This window comes from Perissodus microlepis, chromosome 4 (assembly GCF_051167445.1).
Source record: "Perissodus microlepis isolate ML-2025 ecotype Zambia chromosome 4, ASM5116744v1, whole genome shotgun sequence".
Classification (NCBI taxonomy): domain Eukaryota; kingdom Metazoa; phylum Chordata; class Actinopteri; order Cichliformes; family Cichlidae; genus Perissodus; species Perissodus microlepis.
Window position 1 is genome coordinate 27,992,167 of NC_140464.1, and position 20,584 is coordinate 28,012,750.

Genomic DNA, 20,584 nt, shown 5'->3' on the forward strand with positions numbered 1-20,584 from the left:
GCAAGTTTCACAACTGTTTTGTAAAGCTTCTTTTTCACGCTTGTTGTTGAAATAATTGAGATGAATGACATTAGATCATCAGAATTTTATCATCTGTTTATAATGTCTTAGAGGTCACATGCATGGAACAAAGAGCAGACAGATTAAAATTATACCAGACATGTACTTAATGCATTGTGACTAAAGGAACAATATTTTACTTTTGGGAAAAAAGATTCTTTAAAAATTAATTCCATCCATCCATCTTCTTCCGCTTCATCCGGGGCCGGTCGTGGGGGCAGCAGCCTAAGCAGAGAAGCCCAGACCACCTCCTCCCCAGCCACCTCCTCTAGCTTATCCAGGCGTTCCCAGGCCAGTCGAGAGACATAATCTCTCCAGCGTGTCCTGGGTCTGCCCCAGGGCCTCCTCCTGGTGGGACATGCCCGGAACACCTTACCCAGGAGGCATCCTTGTGAAATGCCTGAACCACCTCAGCTGGCTCCTTTCGATGTGGAGGAGCAGCGACTCTACTCTGAGCCCCTCCCGGATGGCTGAACTTCTCACCCTATCTCTAAGGGAGAGGCCAGCCACCCTTCGGAGGAAGCTCATTTCCGCTGCTTGTATCCGCGATCTCATTCTTTCGGTCACTACCCACAGCTCTTGGCCATAGGTGAGGGTAGGGACGTAGATCGACCGGTAAATTGAGAGCTTCGCTTTTACACTCAGCTCTCTCTTCACCACAACGGACCGGTGCAGCGTCCGCATCACTGCAACTCCAGCACCAATCCGTCTGTCGCTCTCCAGCTCCCTTCTCCCATCACTTGCGAACAAGACCCCGAGATACTCCTCCACTTGGGGCAGGAACTCATCCTCGACCCGGAGTGGGCACTCCACCCTTTTCCGGCTGAGAACCATGGCCTCAGATTCTGAGGCCACCAAAGTGAAATTGAAAGCCCTCCGCCACCATTAATTCCACTATGCTTAAAGATACTTTTTTTTATTTAAATCAGAAAAAAAAAACTTGGAGGAATCAATTTTTTTTTGTTCATATGTAACAGTACATGTACACCGATTAGCTTGAAGTTCAAGTGTTCTAAAAATCACACTGTTTCTCTGATAAACAGTTTACATTCGCCCATTCACAGTGTCTGAGTCCAGCAATGTTAGATCCACAAGTTTCACTAAGGATTGCCACCGCTTACTGATGGAAAACATCAGGATATCATGTAGTAGTTAGATTTTACACTGTATTTCTAAGTTTGCATTTGGAATAAAACCTGTTCTATGCCTTTGTGCTACTAATTGTTTAGGGTCAATACACATTTCTTACAAACTCTATCCTTATTGTTACATATCATTGTGAATATACTATTAATATACTAGAACCAAAAAGGATACATCTGGCAAAGGCTATATTTTCAGCATAACCAATAAATCAGTCCACTTCCTATATATTCATTTGGCGCAATTTGTGTAAATTTAGCAGTGGCCAGCTGTCTGCCTTTTCAAATTATGACTGCTCTAACACTCAACATTTTTAAAACATGTTAACTCCCTAGCTTTTAATTGTGACTGAGCTGTTTGGCTTTTGAGTCTTGTTTTCTATTTTTCTATATTCATTTTCATTCATTTTTTCATTTTTCTATATTCATTTATAGTTTTTATTTTTTATTTTTAGTTTGTACAGCACTTTAGTCAACCTGTGTTTTTGTTCAAATGTGCTCATAAATAAATTGATTTGACTTGACAACTGTTTATCAGCAAGAAACTTAGGTTTGAACGGTGTGGTGATCTGGAGCCTTTCTGTGTGGAGCATGTTCTCTATCATATCAAGACTATCTCTCCACTCTATTACATATTCCATATGTACGGAGTGGAGAGATAGTCTCTCACTCAGAGAACCTTAAACTCAAAACTAGAAAAATGTAGAAAGACAAGTTATAACAGCAGATGATGCCACCTCTGAGAGTGCACGGACTCTTTAGTCTGCTTGGATAAAATTCAGTAGTGATAACATGACATTGCATTGTTCTGCAGAATTTAAAAGATTGTTTCCACTAAGAGATTTCAATGAAATGGTGTTTATTAATATTGCTAGCATAATGTCAGCCATCCTCACCATTATTGCATTATCCTTCTATTTTAAGTGTTTGATTTTGGGGCACACTAGCTGTAATGCAAGATTGCATCCTCTCAGCAATTTTTTTTCCTTAATAGTTGCCTGACATATATAACTGTAACAGCAGGGGAAAAAAAGACCGAATGAAACATATACAGGTTATATATTCCAAATTCAATATTTCAGCATCAATGGCCAGAAACACAACACTGCTAGGCGCAAAGTAAAACTTTTATTTTTATTTTTTCATGTTTTTTATATTACAAAAAGTTAAGTTCCCATGTCCTTGAATACCAGCAAGCACATTGGGAATTAATAGAATACAAACAAGGCTTGTATGCAGGTTGGAAATTTCACCCTTTTTTAAAAATCAATTTCAATTCCCAGTGTTTTAGACAATAGTATCAGCCAGCATGTCCATCTGGTGTTAACAACTGAGCAAATCTCTGTTCATTTTCCTGGTTGTTTACATAGCAGTCCATCCGAATTGACACACATTCTGAACCAACAGTCCTGAAACATCAACAATATACAGTGCTGCTACCACAATTTGTTCTCACATATAATTCTAAATCATGACACATGATGTTGCTAATATTTAATCTTTTTTTTGTTGGATATGTCCTATGAAATGCTACAACCTACTGATATAGCTTATTTAGCCAAAAAAAAAGGTATATGCAATACCACAAAGCTTCCAATGTGCCTAGATCTGAAAATATACATCTGAATATTCTACCCTATGTCTTCAAGTTTTGGGAAATTAACTTTGTTGTCCTGAGGGTACTGTGTGGGTACAGTGCAGTCTAGGAACTGAATATACCCAGGTTTGAGCCCCACGAATCCAAGTCTTCCCTGTGCAGGTTTCCTGTATCACTATAAACAACTCGTGTACGCTGGCTCATAGTCAGTGTAGTGTCAATGACTTTTGGGGTCTATTAGCTGATAGCAAGGATCAGGCCTTCTATCCATTTTCTATACACTGGCTGTTGAACACAATATTTTTAAGCATAAGAAATTCTTAGGCATTAAACTAGCATTCTAGAATGCTGGTCCCGGGTTCGCTACCCACTTAAATAAAAACTCAAATTGCCTTGAAGCTTAACACAAGCCAAAATCAAGTCTTTTTCCATTTCCTGCTCAACTTCCATTTTCCCAATCCATCAATCATGCCAACAAGTAAGGACGCTTAGGGAAACATGCTTGGTTCTTTGAGGTTTTGGACACTCAGGACTATTTGTTTAAAAATGACCCTGGGTTCCTTCCTCACCAACCTACCACCTTCATTTTTGTGGTCACACTTCCTTTTAAAGAACCTCTTTACATTTTTGATATCTCTTCACTTCTTCTTGTCCCTTTGACTCTGTTTTTTACTGTTTCTTCCATTAGGTTTAAAATGAAGCATGTACTCTGTAGCATCCATGGGACTCCCTTCCTCCCTTGTCAACCTGGAAAATACTTCCTTGTATAGCATTTCCATATGGCGTCTAATTTCCTGCAGATTCCTTAGGGTTTCCCGTTTTTCTCTTAGTAGACGTGAACGGTGCCGCCTTAAAGAGGACACATCGTCCTCCAGGCCCAACAGCACATCTTGTTTCCTCTTCCTGCAGTTCTGGGCGGCTATCTTGTTCTTACCACGACGTCGTATGTCCTTGATAAGGGTAAGTTGCTCCTCACTGAGCTGGTAATTGGACAGTAGGCTATTAAACTCCTCCACTGGCAGATTAACAATTAGCTCATTGGAGAAAGGGATTTTCAGGGTTTGTGCACGGCGCTCATCCTGACTCCAAATTTTGTTCTCTGAGATGGATCTAGAAAAGGACTGTGGGTAAGGTTTGACACTATCACGTTGTCGAGTCGATTTAGCGTGTTTGGTAGGCATCTTGCCGAGGGGGATAGAACAGGCGGAGGACGAGGGCATGTTATACGTGTGATCATGGCCAATATGCTCCAGCCAGGAAAACCCATGAAACAGACTATGATCAGAATAGTCGACAGGAACAAGCTTATTTTCATGATTCTCTCCTCCTACTGCCCCCATGTCTTCCTCTTCAAGCTCTTCCTGCTTTATCATCATTACTGCTTCCACATCTGAACCAGCTAAGTCTTCCTCAGAATCTTCATCATCATCTTTGGAAAAGGAACTTCCCGTAGCTGAGACATAAAATGAAGAGGATGTTGACGAAGAGGAACAAGAGGAGGCCTCAGAAGTACATGGAGAAGCAGGGCTGTGGCTGAAGTCCAAGGATAGACCGGAGTCTGAATCTAGCTCACCCTCACAATCTAGGAAGATTAAGGTTAAAAGTAAGATCAAAGTAAGTTTCACAGTTTCATTATGTGCACTTTTTTTATTTATCATGCTCTTCAAAGAACTGTACTGAACTGTAACTGTTACAGATTTTGTAAATAAAATAGTTATGGTATTGCCTACCTGTGGAATTGCCATGATGATGTGTTGATGGTCGACCATTTTCTATGACTGCAATCTTAGAGCCTAAGTGGTCATCATCACTGCCAATTTCCTGTTCTGCTAGTTCATGGTTGAAGCAGCTTTCATCTTCCAATCTGGCTGCCATCTCAGGACTGAATCCTTCCTCCAGAGCCTGGTCCAACAATCTAATTTCATCCAAAATGGCAGCATCCTCTAAAAGATCACTAAGTGGAACAGGAAGATCATCTTCATTGTCTTCATACCCCAGTAGGTGACTGGGAGGAGACCCCACAAGGTCTTGGGTCATAACATTTCCATCTAAAGGTAGGGTGGAATTGGAAGATTGAAAGTTAACATCAATGCCAGGACGATGTTCTGGTTCCATCCTACCCACATCAACTTGTGATAAAAAACTAATAATGTTATCTTCTTCCATTAGTTCCATGCTGAAGTCTTCTAAAGGTTCTTCTGCAAGCAGATCTGTTTGGTCTGGAGGACTATTCAAGGGATGTCCATTAATGTTATTCATAGTGTCCCGTGTGTTTAATGCTGAGTTGTGGTCATCCAATTCTGCAGTAGGGGTTAATGGAAGCAGGACTGGCTCAGACTCAGCTTGAGGCTCTAATAAAGCTGGAAAGATGGTGTGGGCATGGTGGCAAAAATATACATATATTATTTACAACAGGTTGTGGGTTTGGAACAAACATTCACAGAATTGTCTGTAAACAAGAAAAGCAAATTATGCCATATATTTAGAAAATGTCCGGATCTTATATAGGAGTTTTCTTAAGGGGTTTCCAAAGTTATTAGAACTTACAAATTCCTATCTGTAATCTTGACTATGAAAGTGATCAGTGTTTTGTATTATTTTTAATAACCCAGACAAAATTTTGTTAAGTTGGGCTCAGGGTCCTAATTATTTTTTCTAAGCATCTACTGAAAAAGGTCCCAAGATATTTTTAAAAGCTGTGGAAACATAGACATAACATAAACAGCTATGGTTTATTATGAAATTAATTACCATGTTGCAAATGAGTCTCCTGATCAGCTTCTGTAACAGGATTGTCACAGCAGTTAGACATTGTTCCAGACACATTTCCTCGAAAGGTTCCAGATGGTCCTGAACTTAGATTGTGGTCTGATGATGCCATGTCCATGTCTGTGTTCTGGAGGGCAGAAATGAGAATTTTATCTAAATTTACTGTATCTTGATTTTTTAATTTTATCCCATAATTTTATCTCACTCTATTTAGCAAATATATTTTCATTATTTTTCTCCTAGTCACCTCAGGTTCCATGATATTTAGCAAATCCTGCCAATGGAGCTCAAAGTCCATGGAGGGATTATCAGTGGGGAACAGTAGGGAGTCTCTGTCTGAGGGCTGACTCTCCTGGTCCCCCACTCCACCACCAACATCATTTAGCTGAGGTCAAAGCAACCAAAAGAAATTCTGAGCACTGTTAAACGTAAGGAAAAGATTAAAAACAAATGAGAAGAGAACAGACTATGATGGCAACCTACCCATTGTTCCTCTGTGGAGGGGAAGGTCTCCTCCAATAACCTGAAACACTCCTGGAGGGAAGTCTAAAGAAAGGGAAAAAAAACTGAGTTTAACCTATCGTTAATCTTTGCTGGATGACTAAGAAATCAGATACATCTTTATCTATAAATCTCTTCTTGAGCTGATTCCCACTTATTTATGCGTTTATATGCGTAAAAACCACAACCAATACAGCCTTCATTTTCACAATATCATACAATTGATTGTCCCAAAAATCAGAGCAGAATTGGGGGGAAAGAGAGAATAACTCTTTTACTCAATGTGATTGTTTTTAATATCGCTCTTAATTTGATCTGTTATTGTATATTTTTCACATGTTCGTACAGGATATTGTATTTGTTTTAATGTTATATACTTATGTGGTACATGTATTTTCACATTTGTTGCCATGATGCCAGGTCTCTCTTGGAAATGAGATTTTTAATCTCAATGAGATTTTACCTGGATAAATAAAGGACTAATAAAAAATAACCACATGGGTGCTTATTTTAGCTGACCTTCAGGGGTGGTCTGGATAGTGGTGTCTGTAGTTTATTAATCATGGTTAGCAAGAGATTGTGCACTTTCTGGATTGGTTACAAGATGCCCCACACCAGGATCCAGGAAAGCCTAGAACTGTACATCAGGACCTTGAGTTGTTTCATCAGGAACTCAAGTGGCGAACCAACTTCAAGTCACTATCATGTGAGATCTACCAAGGAGATGCTCTGCATAGGCCTCAACCCCCTCAGTGAGATAAAGACTGGCTATGGATACTGACTACAGAATGGAGCAATTGTCAGCAGCCTCCTCTACATGGATGACATCAATCTGTATGCCAAGAGCAAACAAGACATTGATTCACTGACATACAGCCGTGACACTGGAATATTGTTCAGATGGTAACGAAGAGAGGAAAGGCTGAGGGGATATATATATAAAACAAGATTTATTTTCACAGTCAAACCAGCAGTTTAGCAAACAATGTACATTAAACCAGAGGTGGGGCACTCCAGCCTCAAGGGCCAGAAGTCCTGCAGGTTTTAGATGTCACCCGGGGTCAACACACCTGAATCAAATGATTAGTTCATCACCAGTCCTCTGGAGAACTTCAAGACATGTTGAGGAGGTAATTTAGCCATTTAAATCAGCTGTGCTGGATCAAGGACACATTTCAAACCTGCAGGACATCGGCCCTTGAAGCCTGAAGTTCCCCACCCCTGCATTAAATGAATATCTATCTCCCTGGTTGCCCACTTATATTCATTTCCAAAGATGGTAAACATTTTGTAAGAATTTACCACAAAAGTCAAACAGTAACGTTTAATAAAAGATACATTATTTAATTACAATTACAAATCCAGCAACTACTGCTCACCAAAGGCTTCACACGTGTGCCAGTTATATTGGGTAATTTCCCTATTGAAATCTGTCAGATGCATTTTCTGTTTTACCAGGCAACAAACAGACAGACTGGCTCAAAATATCTTCAACCTTCCTGACCTGGTTGGGGACTTTCGAGACAAACCCAAGACCCCCAGCAGCTGGTCAGCTGAGACAAATATGTGGCTTTCAACATACAGAATATAAATCAAAGCTAGATTGCTGCTGCATGACAGGAGTTCAGCTTAGTGTCTCATTTTGCGCCCATATCATTCCATTCATCATAACTGCAAAATTGTTTTAGTTGTGACTATAGCAATGTAACTGATTTATTTACTTATTTATATGATCAGTTTCATCACTGCTTGCTACTCCTGTTTACTTCCTACCACAAGTGCAAGTTAAAACCTCATGCAATAATGTGCGTTTGTTTACAAGCATGACGGCTCATTGCTTGTGAATGTCTGAACTGCTGCTGTAAACAGGAGGGATTGCAAAACGGAGGAATGCCGATGTGTGTCAGTAAGCAATAAGTTAGTGATCAGGTTTCAAAACAAGCCAGACAGTCACAAGGCTGAAGGACACTAATAAGGCTTTCATTCTGTATGAGTGCAACTGTGTTTGTGTGTACGCTTGCTAGTTGATTCTGATAGCTGACAGGGAATTTAAAACATCATTATATTTGTTTTCATTTTGATGAAGAGGGGATAGCTGTGTGTGTGTGTGTGTGTGTGTGTGTGTGTGTGTGTGTGTGTGTGTGTGTGTGTGTGTGTGTTTGTCCTGACTGGACATGCCGGCCAGCATGTGGGTTATTTTTATACTGTACATTCTGTTTGTTGGCATCGGTCACAGTGTTTTGTTTAGTCATAATTTAGTGTGTGTAACCCCGTCTATAGTGATGATTAAATAATGTAAAATGCACCTTTCTGAGCATACACTCATGGTGCTCTTTCTATGTATCTTTTAAGAAACCCTTAACACTGTAAGCTGAGAGAGATGTGGTTGCCCTTTTACTGTTACAGTACTCAAATACTAAGACAGGTTATGTGAGTGTTTAATTCTGGTCAAAGCTTGACCAGGCATGTGAGAGCTGTTGCCATTATTAAATGGAACTAGCAGCAAGCAGTAACATGGAGTGAACTGTTCATCAGCACATTCGCTTACCTAAAATTAAAGTTAACATTTTGACACTGCTACTATTATTTATGGCTCTGTTTCAATGTGGGATATTCATCCTTAGTTCACCTGCCTTGTTTCCGCAGTGGATTTGTAGATATGAACTGGAAGTAAACTATCAACATGGATTCAACAAGTCACACTGTGGAGCACCACACAGACCTATAGAGCCGCTTGTTTGTTTTTTCTTTTTTAAGATGTGACTATATTTGAACTACTAAATTATCCGTTAACGCTAGTAAGCTTAGTTAGCAAGCTTCATCCATAAATTGTAGGGGTGCAAAGCACAGACTCGGATCCCTCCATTTAGTCCTCAGTAACTGAGTCTATATCACACAACAACTTATATTGTTTGCCATTAGCAAAAGGTACCAAAACAACAGAGACACTGGAGAAGTCCAATCAGCAGCTGCCTGGGTCTACACACCTGTCAATGAGGCCAGGCCCTAACTTCAAGCTTCAACAAATTCTCAATGGGCAAATTCACTAGGAAAATATCTGAATAAATTAAGATTAAAATATAAATAAAACTCAAACTGTACAACTTGCAGTTACTCAGTATCTAGTACCATTAGTTGAAGCAGTCGGTGGGCATTAAAAGAGTAGTGAGCAGTGTGCGTGACCCCAAAGACTCAAGCTTGTTGGCTGCATGACCAAAACAGTGTACTACAAGAAAAGAAGAAAAGCTACAGCTAACAGACATTTTCTCTTCAGCAGGCTCTTGCTTTTATTCTTTCATGTGTTGCAACTGTACTGATTTTTTTGCTTCAGCTTCCTAGTGAGGTCATGTGGGGTGAGGTGAGGTTTCCTAGTGACTCATCAATCTCTGACTCATTCTCTCTCATGACATCAAGCTCAGTTTGGGTGACAGTCAACAAACAAAAACAGCTCTTTAGTCGACATCACTCGTTCATATAGTATATATGTAAATAATGGCCAGCGGTTTCTATTCATTCCAACATATCTACACTGCTACTTCAGTGACAATATGGGTGGACCTACAGACTTGTAAAAATCTGTTGATATTTTACAAGAAGCAGCATTTTTATTTTCAGTGCAACCTAATGATTTGGTGGTCCCCTGTGGTTTGACATTTGTGGTTTTAAATCAAACTATTGAATGGATTGGACATATAAGCACGCTCACTCTGTTCTTCCTCCGCCTCAGTGCATATTGAGGTGTAAGACAGTGGTTATCGGGCATATGGTATCCTTTCACTTTCATGAACCAAAAATGGAACTTTCAGGGCCGTTTAACACAGCAGCTTGGCAGGTGTTATACACAGATGTTCTCTTGGTCTGCTCTCTTTCTTCACAAGAAAAAATTATTGACTCATCATCTCCACTCAGTTCACATCTATTTCTCCCTACTCCCAGCCCTATGAGTGCCAATATGCCAATTAGAAAAGGCTTTAAACAGACAGAGCCAATTGTCAAGAAACAATTTCACAAACAGCTGTAAAAGCTGCATGTGAACAGGATTTTATCCTCTAGATAACACATTGTTATCTCAAGGATAAAGGTCAACCCTTGTAACTTAATTCTCTTTGGCCTAGTGTTAACTATTACAGCACAGACATCCCTGTATAAAGGCTGTGTGTTCTCTTATGGGACTGTTTATTGATGATTTTATCAGAGAACATGTAATAAACCTTTGCACACACTTGCACTTAACCTAGTTCAGACATAAGTCAAAATGGTTTTAGAGGAGCATGGCACATGAAGATGAAAATAAACAGAAATAAATAATAAAATAAAACTATATTTGAATGTTGCAAATCACTCCATATAAAACTGCTGTACCTCTGTATCCTCTTTCTCCTCTTCATCCTCAAGTTCAGCTTGTGGCTCCGCAGGCAGAGCAGTCAACTCTCTCTCTATTTCAGCAGGAGTTCTTTCCAGCAAGGATGCCTGGTCTGGAGATCTTATGGGGAGGGGTTCTGGCTCCCGCTGGACCAGCCATGTCTCTAGTTCTGCATGTGGAACCTGTGGAGAAAGGTTCACAATTATATGAACTTTTCTCACAAGATCACAAGAGTCTTACCAAAAGCATTCATTTTGCTGTCCTACAATAAGCTGTATAGGATTAGAGTTAGGTGCACCGCTACTACTTTATGTAGAATTCTTTATATAGCATGCCCAAACAGAAATCTTACAATAGAAGATCAGATATGTGTAAAACACTCTGATTTGATCTGATCTTGTAGTTTCTGAAACTATGTTTGTTTAACATGTGGGTAAAAATACACTTAAGCCTACTCCTGTGGTGACCTGGTGGATTTTAAGAGGTAAATGTTTCAGGTTTTTTGTGCTAAGTCAGCGAAATCTGCTGCCCGCTGTAACTTGTTACTGAACAAACTGACATGACAGTTCTATCTATAATCATATCTAAGCATACTTTTAAACTGCTCCTTTAATCCTTAAAATTGCATGAACTTATAATTGGAATACAAAGTATTGATGCCTAAAGAGATAACGATTAAAAAAAAATTATTTTTACGTGTAGTCTGTCCAAAGAGCGCACCCAGCCCAGCAGCCTTTGTGCTGTGGAGAACCCATCTAGTTCTACACTTTTGGGGTGCAAGCCTTCCTCCAGGTGATTACGGAGGTTGTGGAACTGTGTTTGGGTGAGGGCTGAGGTTGGACCCAGGATCATGTCATGCAAAGAGGAAGGCAGGTAGGGCTCCAGTTCCACGTCCACCCTCACGCCACAGAGACTCAGCAGGATGGCCATCTGGATAAGGCCTTCTGTAAAGTATTTCTTGAGGTGCAGCATTGTTTTGGCAGATGACAGTAGTTTTAGAAAAGCAGACTATAAAGCTTGATGTTGGTCACCACCACTGTGGTGTCTCTTCTTTTGCGTGGTTCTCCTGCAAGAAGCAAAAAGAAGCTCTTTTAGGTTCTACTCTATATCGTGGCTCAATGGGAAAGTAAAGAAGATAGGAAAATACACCAATTCTCCATTGATCAGGGCCTAATCCGAAAAAGGCAATCTGGCAAATTTTAGATGTTGTTTCTTATTTAATCATTGCAAATAAATATATTAAATATATTTTAGTCCCTTCCATATGAAAATGTGTTGTAATTTGAGTGCAAAGCCCTGCAAAACTGTGCTGCCCAGACAGTTTCTGTCCCATTTACAACTTCACAAAGTCTGATTCATTTTAACAGCTGTAACAAAGTTAGAACTTTCTTACTGCTACGCTCTGTAACCACTAGAATCACCCTTCGATTAGCCTATAATTGATGCTAGTACTACACCCCCCACCATTATGATGTTGATATTAACTCCAGCTATCAAATGTAATCTTCCACTGTCAGTGTAGCCTGCTTTAGAGCAGTTGAGCTCTGACAGTTAGTATGAGGAGATAAGGCAGGCACAGGGCAGGGCTGGCCTGTATCACTGCTCTCAGTAACTTTGACCTACTTCTAGAAAGTCTTTGGTAACCACCTGCCTGGCTCACAACGCCTGTGTTACTCACTGCAGCCACATGATGTAACTACCAATGTTTGCCTGGAAAACCCCTCTCCATGTACTCCATCCAAGAATTGAGTTTACTTTTCCTTCTGTGGTGATCTGTTTAGAGAAGGTGGTGTAGAACTCCTGACTGAGACAGGAGCCTGAAATCTTTTTAGCAACACTGTAAGACCTATGGAAAAAAATAATTATAAACTATATTGTTTTTGTAAGTGTTCCCTTATGTTGTATCCATACTCATCTGGCATTGTACTTGGTACCTGGCAAACTAATACAGCCCTGCAAACTTCTCATTGTGGGAAGTATGATTAATAAACTCAGGGTTTCCTACAGAAAAGTTGTTAGCGCCCACAACTGTGAAAAAAGTGTGAACGCAAAGGAATTCAGTACTCTCTCTCACACACAGAAGAGCAGTAGCTAACTTTGATTTGTGGTCATAAGTGAGTGGATTTTAAATGAACAGGTAAAACAATATTAAATCATAACATTTTAGCCCCTTCTCAGTTTATCAAACAATTCTGTGTAATGTAAAAAGCAATTAGCGGAAAAAGAATGAAAAGCTAGAATTGAGAAATGTTGTTGTTATCTGATCAGTTTTCTCATCTTATGATCATAACCATAAGAATCAATTAAAGCGTATTAGGCTATTACCAAGTATCAAGTAGTCATAATTCAGAAAAATGTTTCTCTGCTACTGGATTAATGTGTGTCTTTACTGGTCCGGCTGGCTCTTGTATATGTGTCATGTTAAATGTTAAATCTTAATTTGTAAAATACGATTGCATTTTACATGTATTATGTAACATTGCCTCTTGAAATTAGGCTTGGTTATAAATATGACGGGAATCTAGTCGGAGAGCCTGAGCAGCAGGTTGCACAGTGTTTTTATCCCCGATCATCCAGAACATCCTGATAACTGTGTTATCGCGGAGAAGCCGTTTATACATACACATGCATTTTATTTGTACCCTACAAAAAGAAACATAACACAACGAGAGCCTAACAGTGTAAGCACGTTAGTAGCGTACATTATAACAGCATTACCGGGATACTGCCGTGACTCCACTGGCGACTCCCAAACACACCCTCACACAGAAGTATACAGACACAAAATAATATACAAAAGCACATCAAAGTAATTAATATATCGATAATAAGTGTGGGCATAAAACATGCTGTCTTACCAGTCAGGTTTAGTGTGTGCTCAGGGTGTTTGTTGATCTCTCCTACACTACCCCAGCTTATGTTTCTGTTCACTAGAACTGCCCTGGAGGGTGGGACCTTTTTAAAGTAGCACCCTCGTGGTGACGTGTAATAAGCCCTCCCTAGGAAAAAAAAAATACTGGCGTGTTTGTCAGCATTTCCCTACTTAAGCTGGGGACTTCTTTTAAAAGAAATAAACAAAATATTGCTCACCAAGTAATGCCTGCGACAACAATAATACAGGCCGTGAAGTTTCCTCTCCGTTCACGCAAAGCTGATGGCAGATTTTGAAGACTTGTTACTTCGGTCTGTCGCAAACAGTTTACTATAATTTATTAGTGAATGTGAAATATAAGAACAGGCTGCTGGCCTCGTGATTTGTGTCTTTCTCCCAGCAATCAAAATAAGAATACAGGGACTAATAAGTAATTTTACTAACATTATATTTCTAAATATGATATTTTGAATATCACCAGCAGAGCATATCACATGACTACATCCCTAACACCGAAAAATTTCCACTATATTTGTCTAGAATTAACACTGTAAAGTTAACAAGCGCAAAGAAACAGAGACCTGAAACTGAGCATTCAGGTTGTGCTCACTCTCTCGGGAAGGGTCACCAGAAATGCACAAAGAAATAAGAATTACATAAGTAAGAAAATATATAGGATAGATCATAAATCTCTGTCACATAGATATATTGTCTGTTCTAAGGTGAATCACATTGTTTTCCATCATCTTGCAGCAAACAAGGAGTTTCCCCTGACCTATACAATGTCAAAGTGCCTCATAGTAGATGCTCCCTACCTTCAGATGCTGCTCAGAGGCCAAAAACACACAACTGCTACAGTGATTTCCCTGGGTGTCATGTCAGCTCTATAACCACAGCCGAGCACATTAAAGCCACAGATACAATGTAAGGACAGACCTAGGTTAAAATCTGCCTCTTTTTATAACATTTGGTGAAGTAAGATATATTGATATAATTTCTTCTGTATTCTAACCTGCCAACTAGTTGACTGTGACCTCTGTCTGGCGTTCGCTGTCATACTTTTACTGTAAGATATTTACTTGGTACATCATTCTGACAAACCAAAGGTTCTTTGAAAATCTCTACATCATGTGTTTTTTTGCACATTAATTTAGTTGAATTTATTCCATTTTTGGCATTGCTTACTAGAAAATCAGCACAAACTGCAGTTTGACATTCTTTTTTATTTATAAAAAAAATGCTCTAAACATTCCAGGACATTGTTCAAGAAACACAATTCAAACATTAAGCTGATTTGAAGGCAACACTTCAGGATTTGTTACATTTTTATCGTCATTCAAAAAACTTCTTTCAATTTACATTATTGCAGCTCGGATTTAAGTATCCAAAGTTATGTTGTGAAGCAGGGTCAGACGAACCATTAAGAGATTTGGCTGATGGTTAAAAAAAGATTAGCAGAAGCATGACTTGTTCAGTATCTATAAGAATCACGATTCCTGTGTTTACCTGTACTAACAGAGATTTTCAAATCTGTAATGGCACATATACAACAGGGTAACAAGTTCTTTAAACATTAAAAAGTGCACACATAAACAAAATCTTATATTGTTTACTTCATAATGACTGGTTTAAAGAGAATAGTACTGGAGGAACCTTTTTGAAGCATTATTTGGAAACTTGCATTGAAATGAACAGAAGAAAAGTCACAAATAGGATTAAAATAATATATTCAGTCACAAGCGAGATCACCAAAGTCTATCAACATTTTCTCTACAGTCCAGAAAAATAGTGAAGAAGATTTTCAGACAGTCTGTGCTGAGACACATCAGTGTGGCTAGGAGAAAAGTGTACTGTTACCACAAATGCTCTTAAAGCAGGCAATGCATTTTATTTATGGTAACAAAACTTTATTAAGAAATTCTAAGAAAATTTTACTTTACTGATCTCCTCCTGAAATGGTTTAATCAGCTGTCAGCACTGAGAGACCGGCCAATCCCAGTGATAAGCAGATGTGGAATGTAATGGGGAGCTATGTGAGTAAAGCGTATACTTCTTGAGAAAATAGATATAATAATTATTTTTAAATATTAATTTGTTTCTTTCATACACCTATTCTGCACTTACTGGTCCTCAAAGATTTCTACAACCAATCAGATTTATCCTGACCTCATTCTTCATATCACACCAATATTTTCTTGTAGCACAACCCCATTTTTAGCACCAAAAACAGGAAACTGACTTATAAAAAAGTTGGTTAATACAGGTCGGGTTACTACAATACCAAGGGTGTTTCAAGATTTTGGCTCTGCTTGTTGTATTAATACAAAATATCCATCTTATAAAGTCAATTTCTGTTGCTGCTTCCACGAAACCATATTAGCTTAAATGCTATAATGTTTATAGGTTACACTACATTTATTGCCTTGTTACAAATAGATTGATAGATAGTGTGTAATTTTGACTTCTAATGTCCCGTATTGGCAGGACAGTCAGATTTATTTGGACGTTACACTTCAGCTCTACCAAAGAATTGACATAAAATATGGAAGTAGCCACTCTAAAGTCGCTGATTGAATACACAAGTTCCACTGCGAAGCCTTGAGTTGAGGTTTTTGCCTGTGCAACCTAGATGTTTTAGTTTTTAGTACTACTAATACTATTATGTCAACGGGGAAAAGAAATAACTGAAAACAGTAGAGTACTAAAAATCAGGGAAAAATATATTTAAGACATTTTTGAAGTTAACATTATGCAATTGATTTGTAATTGTATGAGGAAAACATGGTTGGATTGATACTTGGGCGGTTAGATTCATTATTCAAAGTAAACAGGCTGGGCTGGTTTAACATGAATTCTGCTAATAATCTCATATGACAGCTTTTAGGAATAAGCTTTGTCATACTTTAGGATATGGAAATAAAAAGGATTACTTGGTATTCAGTGTGAGACAGGATGCAGCACAGTTTTTGTTCTGGTTCAGACGGTTGATTTGAAGAGTGCAGAGAACAAAATTTAATTGTGGCATCAGATCTCACAACAGAATAAAACCCACAAATCATGGTTTTGTTTCTTTCTTTTTTTTCTTTTCAAAATACATATTTTGATGTAAAAAATAAATTTTCTAGATATTACACACTGGACGGATATAAATAAGCCACTTTGAGAGTGTATGTGTTTTTCTTTTTTTAAGTAATTTCCAGACATATTTAGAGTTTATCAAGCTCTATGGAAATATCATCCACAGAAAGCTAAATACATGGTTACATCACTTCACATGTAGTGCATTGACAGACTTTGCAAAACAATGTGCTTAAAGTGCAAAGACAGACCAGAAATGACTTCATATCTGTTGACTTCTGAGACTGTCACCTGTCAGTCATGCTGTTACTTCTGATTTTGATCAGTTAACAAACCAAATCACAACTTGACATGTTTTGGCTGACTCCCCCTCTCTCGCTATGGTAATGTTGTGATGCTCTGTTTTCTCTCCCTGCCATCGCCCACCTACATCTTCACCTTCATCTCTCCCCCCAAATGTCCACCATCATCTTCTTCATTCTGTTTAAGATCCTGCCTCCTGCTCCTGTCCCAAGGCCTCTAAAAGAATTCCCATTGGAGTCCTCTTCAAACCAATGCTTTCGAGTTTGTTTTCCAGCTTGTTCTTCAGACTGCGGAGCCTCACCGATGCATGGATGAGAACCACTGGAAAGAAGAGAGACAAGACTTTCTGTCCAACAGAGAACTTTTCTGGTTCTTGTTTGAACTAGACCCACACACACTGCATTCAGACACACAATAAGTCCTCAACAAGTTCTGCAAACTATTTGCTTTCCTTCTTCTAGCTTCTGCTCAAATTCAGCAGATGTCCATATTGACACCAAAAAACAATCATGTTATCTTTGGATGACCAGGCAGCTATTTTCTTATCTGTAACACATTACCTAAAAAATAATAATAATAATCTAGTAATAATAAATAATAAATAAATAATAAAGGCCTTTATCTTATAATAATATTTATAATTTTTCATGCTTCGATTTATGTTTGAACCTTATCTGTGTTTTCCCCAAACAAGCTGCTTTTTCGCAAATTAGTGCAAAAAAAAGTTGATAACTTTGTGGTTCTGGCTAGAATTTTAAGTCTTTTTCTAGAGCAACAACCCAAAAATATGATGGCTCTACCCACAGCATAATTTCATAAGTTTGATTTTAGAACTTAAACTAACTTCCTAACAAACAAATCTATGGCCTGAGTTATAATTGCTATGAAAACCCAAGGACAAAGCAATAAGTGGTTCAGGAGAATCCAACAGAAACGTGAGGCTGTCATCTGCAAGAAGCCTTTTCACTTCATACTACTTCCCTTTAATGCAATGAGAGAATTGTACAACCCAATAATGAATAACCATTAATTTACAACGTGTCCTTTTAATGTCTCATCTCTCTTTTTTTTATCCAGAATGCTCACCTGCAACTCCTCATTTACCCTATTTTGTATCAAAGCACAGGTACAAAAACTCAGTATATGTCTAACTTCTCTCAATTTAAATATGAGCAAGAGACATAGAGTCAAAACATCAACGTTTTTTACATTGCAACACCAAGACTGATCGACAAACACCATATACAGAAGTAAAGATGGGGCTGTTATGCAGGCTATGATGCTATCTGCTCTACCTCCTAGCTGTGGCTCAGTAGGTAGAGCTGGTCATCATGCATCAGGACTTTAATGCCTGGCTACTCCAGAAATGTCTTTTAAAAAGTAACTTGATAAACAACAATGAAGACAAATTTACTGATCGGTCAGACTAACTCACAAGTGTTAACTCCAGTGCTAATAAATCAAACCAATGTATCACATGGCAGTGGTTTGGAAAGTCTTTAGAGATGTTGATTTATCAAAACCAAGCCCATGCACTTGTGAAAAGAATGCCTGCTTCACAGGTTCCCAAAACAGCCAAACTTTGTTTTCATAATCTGGTCAAATTTGCAGCATACGATTTAGTGTGTATTTTCTGTCTTACTGAATATAGGGAAGGCTATCCCAAACAGAAACACGGCCACTCCTCCCAGCACTGATATGAAGAGGTAGCTAGCCACAAGAATGGCCAACATAGAGACTGTTGGGTGGTTTCTACGGAAACGGCGAATAGGAGCTTGGTTCTCTGCAGCCCAGACAAAGCCAGTGAACAACAAGGTGACCACCGTCATGCCAGTGAAAAGCTGGAAGGGCTCGAAATACCTGAGAGGAGACAGGAATAACTGTAAGTAATGGATATACATAATGAGACTAGCATCTTGACCTCCAAAGACCCGAACTCTTTCATGTCATGCATTTTCAATTTCTCTTTGTTATTTGGGCTGATTGGGACCTGATGACTGTAAAAATAAAGAATTACGTGATTTTTTTTACCTGATTTTTGGTTCTGAAAAAAATGACATCCACATATGAAGAAATTAGTTTTAAATTTCGATAGAACAGTGGCAGTATAATATCCTCGTAAGTGGATATCAGGTCCTTGTAGAGCAAAATTTTGTATTTTGGTCTAGACAACCCAAAATGTGCTGTTGGAAACTAAATTCAAAGTTCAACAAAAACGTGGGTCTGAAAAACTGTCTACAGCAGATGAACAGTGTGTGCATTCAATGTCCTAAAAAAGTAATTTGAGTTTCTTGAGGAAAAAAAAAAAAAAAAAACACAAACAGTGCTTTTCTTACATTCAGTGTAAATAATCTAAATTGTGGTGCATACCAGCAAGCCATATTGTGCCAGAAGAGAATTCTTTGGTAACAGCAACACAAACTTCTTTCATCACCTTATGTACTTGTCACATAAGAAGATGATCTTGATTAGTCAAATTGAAACTGCCTCCAAGTCATCTGCTCCACTACTTAAAGTTACAACTTGCATTTGAATCTTCTGGTTCAGTGTGGTCGCCACATCTCCTAGTGCACGTTTATGGAGGCAGGAGGTCTGTCCACAATTAAAGTAATTAAACTTGAACCAATGTTGAGGTTGTTTGGTTTGATGTTTATTTCTAATATGCTTTTCATCCTTCCTATTAGCTCACTGTCCGGTCTCTAAAACTTGTTTGTTCCCAATGTGCTACTCTATAAAAACAAACAAAAAAACAACAACACACACTCTTGGTGCACAACCTCAAATTTTGGGTTTAAGGATAGAACTGGAAGGAAATATGTTAGTTCTCGGACTGTGTGGCATTCCCTTTAACGTGCTGTAACAGATCATTGAGATCAGCTGCCTTCTTCCATTCCCACGAGAAATGGAGGTTGGCAGATCTGACTAAGATGTTCATTACTCCAAATCTGTGTCTCGCTCTCATGTGTGAAACTGTATGGCCAAGAGACGATGTCATGATCATGGAGCCTGTTCGTTCTGGCTGTTGCTGAAATGCAAGTCACTAAAAGGAGTTCAGCACAACCCTGAAAATTCATAAACTTTGCTGTTTACTAGAATGAGAGAGAGAATGGTGAGTGTGAGAGGGGGGTGCTGACCACGTCAGAACAACGAAACCTACCCCACTATGAGCAGGAAGCCAAGCACGCACAGGAAATAATTGCTCTGGTAGTAAAGCAGGTTGTTAATAATGCGGTTATTCCAGCGGTCCAAGTTACGCACATCTGGCGTGGCGAACCGGGCCGAACACAGGAGGAAATCATCCAGACTCCGGAGGGGTGGCGGCTGCACGCCTGCCATCTTTTCTAAGCAATAAATACACGAGCTTTCCCAGAGTGCAACGGGGGACGGAAGAAATGGGGAAGAACGCTCCAGAGCCGAACTGGCTCGAGCGCGCAATCCCGAATAGCGAGAATGCGCGCTCGTCCACGCAGTAGTTTGGGAACACTGAAGTATCCTTACTAATACCTCTTATTACCACTCACTTGTAGCTCGTTGTGTTTTGTACTCAGTCAATAAGTGGAGCATATTTTAGGATGTTAAAATGTTTTACATTAGTTAAACTGCCACGTTTGCCATTTTTATCAATTAGCACCTAGTTTCGACTGTATTCAGTAAAATCGATTATATTACACAGAGTCCACGCGTGGCACAGGGAAAAAAAACTATTTTTTTTTGAAAGGCACCCATAGTTGCTTTGTGATTTAATCTATTTAATATTTTTATTTTGTTTTCTCAATTTTATATAGTTAGTGAAACTATAAAAATAAATTTGAGTATTCAGAAGAAGGGAATGGTTTTGGGGTTACCTATTCATGTTCTCAATCTTAATTTGTAAAACTAAACTTGTGAAATAGATGTAC

The 20,584-nt window shown here is 38.9% G+C and overlaps 2 protein-coding genes across 3 annotated transcripts; both read right to left on the reverse strand.

The window, feature by feature from the left end:
• Positions 1 to 2,311: 2,311 nt before the first annotated feature.
• Positions 2,312 to 13,568, reverse strand: nfe2l1a (nfe2 like bZIP transcription factor 1a). Of its 2 annotated transcripts, none has more exons than XM_084926874.1 (8): positions 13,291 to 13,568; positions 11,129 to 11,498; positions 10,432 to 10,614; positions 6,052 to 6,114; positions 5,816 to 5,953; positions 5,551 to 5,695; positions 4,530 to 4,847; positions 2,312 to 4,381 (listed from the first exon to the last, which is right to left on the reverse strand). In XM_084926874.1, the coding sequence occupies exons 2-8, from the start codon at positions 11,402 to 11,404 to the stop codon at positions 3,438 to 3,440; spliced, it is 2,067 nt and encodes a 688-aa protein (XP_084783000.1). In that variant the 5' UTR covers positions 11,405 to 11,498; positions 13,291 to 13,568; the 3' UTR covers positions 2,312 to 3,437. The 2 variants fall into 2 exon arrangements, with proteins under 2 accessions (XP_084783000.1, XP_084782999.1); XM_084926873.1 differs by having other exon boundaries at positions 4,530 to 5,159; positions 13,291 to 13,567.
• Positions 13,569 to 14,507: 939 nt separating this feature from the next.
• Positions 14,508 to 20,072, reverse strand: praf2 (PRA1 domain family, member 2). Its single transcript, XM_084926876.1, has 3 exons — positions 19,843 to 20,072; positions 18,328 to 18,545; positions 14,508 to 17,006 (listed from the first exon to the last, which is right to left on the reverse strand). Exons 1-3 carry the CDS (start codon positions 20,019 to 20,021, stop codon positions 16,867 to 16,869), a joined length of 537 nt encoding a protein of 178 aa, XP_084783002.1. The 5' UTR covers positions 20,022 to 20,072; the 3' UTR covers positions 14,508 to 16,866.
• Between the last annotated feature and the right edge of the window lie 512 nt (positions 20,073 to 20,584).